This window comes from Tachysurus fulvidraco, chromosome 7 (genome assembly GCF_022655615.1).
Source record: "Tachysurus fulvidraco isolate hzauxx_2018 chromosome 7, HZAU_PFXX_2.0, whole genome shotgun sequence".
Taxonomy (NCBI): Eukaryota; Metazoa; Chordata; class Actinopteri; order Siluriformes; family Bagridae; genus Tachysurus; species Tachysurus fulvidraco.
In genome coordinates, this window is record NC_062524.1 from 17,259,555 (window position 1) to 17,266,082 (window position 6,528).

Here is a 6,528-nt window from a genome sequence, read left to right on the forward strand (position 1 = left end):
GATTAAGAAACAGCCTGCTGGCACTGAACACCTCCCTCGGCAACTGGGTCCTGGACTTCCTGACTGGGAGACCTCAGTCTTTCCGGATGGCGAAAGCATCTCAAGCACCACAACACTGAGTACTGGCTCTGAACCAGGAAAAGTGGTTCTTAAGTAGCACCAAAACATTGCTGGTCTAGATTTACAGTAAGAACCCCTTGTGTCAGGGGCTGGGGCGGGGTTAATGTGACCAACGAGACAAACAAGAACATCGTTAGCACCATTTTTAAACCATTTTAAATTAGGATTCGCCACATTTGGATGCCAATGTAGGTTTGCAAATCCATGAGCATTAACAGTAAAGCAACATCTGCCATTGTTGATTTTGTGTTTGTGTTTGCTGCTGCTGCGCTAACGTTGCTGTATAATGTTGTATACAGTGATGTAAGACTTGGCTCTGTGATGGCTTTCTCCTGCCCATGGAGAGGCAAACAGGTTCTTAGAAGGCTGGCCAGTAGAACCAACTTCGAACAAGTTCTCTGAACCAGCACCCGGTTGTGTTTTGTGGTTTGCGTGCTGTGTTGCCTCATTGTATGAATTACCATTTGTTATAGAGCTTGTGCTGGCCTAGCCATTTTGTGTTTCCTGCTTTGTTGTATATGCTTCTATGTAGATGTTGTAAATACACCCTGTTCAATGGTTTGTAGAAAGTCTGTGCCAGTTTTGATTATTCAGTTTATTATTGTTTTTGGGTAGATAGGGAGTGAGGGAAGGACATGTATTTTCTTTTCTTTTCTTTTCTTTGTATCAGGTTAACTGAGTTGTACTTCTTGAGTTAGAGGGTTTTATTTATTATTTTGGCCTTGCCTACTTCTGAATCCATCACCACCTAAAATAGAATAGAACCAAGAAGCGGAACTGTGTCGTGACACATTTATTTATTTCTCTTTTCCTATTTTTATAGTTATTTTTATTTTTACCTGTATGTTACAGTCTGACCTAAACCAGGTCGTAACACCATACAACGTCTTCAGTGACTCTCACAGATCGATGTCATGTCAGAAAAGTGCATGTTGATGATCCAATCACAGGTGATCTGCTCCATAAAATGGAAGCTGCACTCCAACAGGACATTGACATGGCCTCATTATTCCGTTAAGTATGGCCTGTTGTACTGTGTAATGACTAAAGCCTTTGAAATTTCTAACCCTTTGAAATCTTGCACCTGAAGCTCTTAGGGGTACTTTAATGAGCTACTACCATGATCACCCAACTGCGGGTCACCTAGGGCGAACCAAGACCTTGGCTGGGCTAAAGTTTAGTTTTTCTGAGGTGAAGAAATATGTAACCACATGCACAGTTTTCCAACTGACAAAGCCAAGTCAGAGAAAGCCTGCTGGCCTAATGGTCTCAATTTGTCCCCAGAATTCTTGGAAGTATGTTGCCATTGATTTCATTGGTCCTTTTCTATGCACTTCCTTGGGTAATGCTTAAATTTTGGTATTTGTCGATTATTTTTTAAAGGTTGAGCGTGCAGCAGTAAGGGAAGCTTTGGCCCAAGTTCCAGCAAGCAAATTGCTGAGTGAAGTATTTTCTCATCATGGGACCAACACACTTAATTTCTGTAAGGGGTTCTTGGTTTGTAAGTGACCTGTTTTCTCCTTTTGTCATGCACTGTTTGCACCAAGTTGCACAGATGCATTTTATGTGGCTAAGAGTACTTACTTCTACGTCTAAGATGACTTATTACTAAGTCCTTAACTCTGTCTTTTATGTAGCACCATGGTCCTGAAGAAATGTTGTCTCATTTCACTGTGTACTGCAACAGCTCTCTGTGGTTGAAATGACAACAAAAGCTTCTTGACTTGACTAGTATTGGCCATGATGATATATGGGAAGAAATTGGACACCCTATTGCACCTGGTCACTCGGCCTGTCTGGGATGGAATGGAGGAGGCTGACGTCCCCTACTCTGAGTACTTAAGGTTGTTGTTTCAAGAAGTACATAAAATGCGAGAGCAGCATTGGAGTCCAGTCATGGCAGACGAAAATGAGGTCATGACCTCAGCAGGTTTTTAAATGATATTTTAAATGACTTTCAGATTTTATCCTCTTACACATTTCCACTGGGCAAAACATTTCAGCGATTATAGTTGGGGAGTGGGGAGATGGGCAACCTACACTACTGGGAGGCTTAGTGTGGAAGACAGGTGGTTTTAAGTACTTGGGTCTCTACCTTGGTAATTATGAGTCATTAAATAAAAACTGGGAAAATACTGTAGAGCACGTAAAGGGCAGACTGAGTAGGTGGAAGCAGCTGGTCCCAAGGATGTCCTACAGGGGGCGAAAGCTGGTCAGGGTTCCGCCTTCAGTTTATCCATTGGTTCCTCACTGGACCTAGAGGCTTAGTATAGAGAGCAGCAGCCAGTGGATTATTACACACATTAGGTGGTCTGAGGCTGGACACTACGTTGTTTTTAATGGACACTAAAAACTGGACGTTTGTGGATTACCAGTTTTTAAAGAAAAACTAGAACTTTTTTAGAAGACAGAACAAAGGATGTAAAACATTATACTGGCTGCTGGAGGAGCCTCTGGTGACTGTCCAGGACTCTCATCTCCTCAGGCTTTGTAACACACCGGGAGCTTGTGAACATCGAGTGGACCTTTCAGGGGCAGAGAACCCAAATGAACAATTTGAACATGTTTAAAGAAGTGTGGTGTTGTGAGAATGCTCTGTGCTCTGTCACAGAAGGAGAACTCAGCTTTGCATCAGAGATAAATCAATCATCACTTATATTTATCCTAATTTATTGAAATTATTTTAATATCTATTTATTTATTGAGTCACTCTGATTTTTATTTTATTTTTTTATGACTAAAAAGTCAAAGCCTCTCTCTCTCTCCAGGATCTTCAAGAAAAAGCGAAAAATGCCCGAACTGGGCGAAGTCTTCATAAAGGGTGAAGTCTGTCGCAACTTCATTGATGAATTCAGCGCGAGTGATTCACAGAGTCTGGAAACAAGTGAGTTCCCTAAAGTGTACATTTTCACCTCTAGTTCTAAACTGAAAACTACAAAAGTCTTGTTGTTTAAAATTTATTATACTAATACACATGTGTAAAATAATGTTTGTTTATTTAATCTATTTCTTAGGGGCAGTCATGCTGGCATCTGATACACCTCATTGGTGGAAGGCTTCCCTTCTCGGCAGGTAAGCAGGGTGTGTGTGTGTGTGTGTGTGTGTGTGTGTGTGTGTGTGTGTGTGTGTGTGTGTGTGTGTGTGTGTGTGTGTGTGTGTGTGTGTGTGTGTGGACTCTACATGACTCTCCTGTCCCTCCGTCTCTTCTCAGATGCTGTACAGTTGTAAGGAAGACGATTCCTCTTTCCCTCTTCCTCCTGTTTGGTTTTTGTGAGTGTGTTCTTAAAAACTCTATGCTAGTTTATGCTAGTTTACCTGATAAACATGTGTGTACATGCATATATATCATCTGCTCTGCTGGTAACTTGTGTGTTGATGCCACATGTTTGTGTTGTGTGTGTTTCTGTGCAGTTTTCTTTTTAGGCTACATGTGTGCTAATAAATACATATCTCAGCATGAAGAGCACTCACTGCAGCACTCTGAAACACATATTTATGACATTTTATTAGTGAGTGACAATTTACAAATCCCTAACAATTTACTATGAAAATTACTATATTATAAAATTAGCTAATGTTATTGTAGGGTGAAGAGTGTATAGGTTCTAGTATGTAGGCCATTTTTTAGTGGTTAATGTTTAGTGGTTATGGCTTAGGGTTTACTCTCCAGTCATTCACCCTTCCATTTTGTTTATTTTCTCAGAAAGAGATTTACTTATTGAAACAGATCATAAAAGATTACAGGCTTGAAAACGAGGTAAAACACATACACACACACACACACACACACACACACACACACACACACACACACACACACACACACACACACACACACACACACACAGTTAATAAAAGCTCATCACAGTGCTGGTTAATGCACTGACTTTATTTAAACTGAAGAAAGCTGTTCATCACATAATGAATATGTTCTTCATCTTTTTCCACAGGATACAGTACACAGAGCTTTGAGTCTTCACAGAGCTGATGATATTGGAATGGCTGACTACGCACTAAAGTCCTTAGGTAAGACACAAACTCTCCAGTCCTCCATGTTGAAATGACCTGTTTAGTTTAAATCTCTTATTAGAAATGGAAACAGTACCACAAGTCAGTGAGAGGGTAAAGAGGGGATTAGTCCGAGAAGCAGACAACAATTTCATGTTGTAACATTATAAAATGTAAAATGGTTCAAGGGGTGTGAATACTTATGGTGTGTGTGTGTGTGTGTGTGTGTGTGTGTGTGTGTGTGTAGGTGCAAGTGTGCTTACCAGTTCAGAGAATCATAAAATAAGATACTGCAGTCTGTTTGGCATCAACTTCTGGTGCAAGAATAAAGGCCCTGAAACTGTTTTACAGGTAACACAAACAGCCACAACACACACTCAGCTACAGCCCAATTAGTAGTTGTTTAAATTACATAATGTGTGTGTGTGTGTGTGTGTGTGTGTGTGTGTGTGTGTGTGTGTGTGTGTGTGTGTGTGTGTGTGTGTGTGTGTGTGTGTGTGTGTGTGTGTGTGTACACAGCCAGACATATACCCCGGTAACTGTTGGGGATTTAAAGGTTCTGAAGGGCACCTGGTCATCTCTCTGCCCTACCCTATAAGAATCACCCACGTTACGATGCAGCATCTGCCCCGAGTACTCTCTCCCAGCCACAACATGAAGAGTGCACCAAAAGACTTCGCAGTTTACGTGAGTCGACACAAACACATAATCACACATTAACTATTGTGTTTTCCTTTTTGTCTGACTAACATGGAATCAACATAAGCTCTAGAACGTTTTTATATAGTAGATTATTGATTTATTGAGCTTTAACCATGTAAATAAATTTAATCCACCAATAACAGCTCAATAATAATAATAATAATAATAATAATAATAATAATAATAATAATAATAATAATAATAATGTGTACATACCAAGTTCCCTACAATATATTATTTTATTTATTTATTTATTTATTTATTTATTTATTTATTTATTTATTTATTTATTTATTCTATTTGATTACACACCCTACAGGGACTGGAGGAAAACAGAAATGAAGGAAAACATCTTGGAACATTCACCTATGACCAGGACGGCGAACCGATCCAGACCTTCAAACTACCGGTGAGAAATAACGATTTTCACAATTACACAAAATAAATGACAATTATTCTCTCCCAAAAGTGGTAAAATGTGGGAGTGAAGACATTAGGGGCTCACATTAAGGTGCACACGATAAAGTGGACTCAGGCATTTGGATCTTCCTGTATATGATGTACTCTGCTGCTTGTGTTTTTCAGGACTGTCCGAGTCGGTTGTTTCGGCTGGTGGAGCTGAGGATCCTAAGTAATTGGGGTCACCCTGACTACACTTGTGTGTATCGTTTCAGGATACACAGCCAGCCAAGCTGCAAGTAAATGAAACTGAGCAGGAAAATCAAAAACTTGTAAACAATCCAGCAAAAAAATAATCCTTGTGTTACAGGGGTTATTTCCTTGCAACAGTCACCTTTGGTGTGCTCCTCAGTGATCAATTTAAATTGAACTCATCCAGATTATTGTAAGCTTTAACAATGCCCATGATAAATCATTTTATTAATTAAAAAATGAAATGAGGTGAGTTGCATGGCAGGATTTTGGGCATATTGGGTACATGAGTTGGTGCAGTACAACATGACAGAAAGTGTTTGATCTCCTGGTTGGTTTGCTCAAACCTAGCCTCACCTTCTTGCTTATAAATCAGGGGAGATGATTATGGAAGTATGTAATCACCTTGCCTCTGTTATACCTACATGATCATGGAGTAAGATGAATGTGTGAGATGGAGCAGTCTGTCAATGAAGTTTGTCATCAATAATTATGATTTATCTTTTAATGCAAATTCAGTTTGGATTTATTTTTTTCTTTTCAATTCATTGTAGCTGATTTTTTATGTGCTTCAATTCAAATCATTGTATATGAATCTTTATATCTGTTGTATAACAAATCTTCATGTAGAGTTGCTTGCTTATTTATTTATTTGTTTGTTTGTTTATTTATTTATTTATTTATTTATTTATTTATTGAATGTCCTTTTTTATGTATATATTTTTATATTTCATTTAATTTTTTTAATTTAATTTCAAATACTTTTTTGAATTGTGACTTTATTTTGATTTCTTCTATACAAGGACAGTCATAAAGACAGTCATTTAACTACATTTCCTACTGTGTATAATTGTGTATGTGACATAAAATTCAATACTGAATTTAAATTTTGACATGATACACTAACACCATTTTTTACGCACCATCTAAACATAAAAAGGACAGCTAGGACATTTCCCCATCTGTCTATCAGAGGGCTATCTGGCAGTGCTGATTGTCACGTCTTCTTTGTTTTTTCTTCCATGTGCTCTTTGTTTTCACCATGTG

General features: G+C 38.7%; 1 protein-coding gene across 1 annotated transcript in view; it reads left to right on the top strand.

Moving 5' to 3' along the window:
- Positions 1-6,314, top strand: part of LOC113660552 (SUN domain-containing protein 2-like) — a 10,489-nt gene extending 4,175 nt beyond the window's left edge. Inside the window, exons 3-12 of the mRNA XM_027174122.2 lie at positions 2,889-3,004; positions 3,135-3,192; positions 3,332-3,390; positions 3,532-3,629; positions 3,824-3,877; positions 4,071-4,146; positions 4,376-4,479; positions 4,648-4,815; positions 5,150-5,239; positions 5,416-6,314. Coding sequence (XP_027029923.2) covers positions 2,889-3,004; positions 3,135-3,192; positions 3,332-3,390; positions 3,532-3,629; positions 3,824-3,877; positions 4,071-4,146; positions 4,376-4,479; positions 4,648-4,815; positions 5,150-5,239; positions 5,416-5,532 — 940 coding nt within the window. The 3' untranslated portion in view covers positions 5,533-6,314. The remainder of the gene's footprint in view (positions 1-2,888; positions 3,005-3,134; positions 3,193-3,331; positions 3,391-3,531; positions 3,630-3,823; positions 3,878-4,070; positions 4,147-4,375; positions 4,480-4,647; positions 4,816-5,149; positions 5,240-5,415) is intronic.
- Positions 6,315-6,528: the final 214 nt, after the last annotated feature.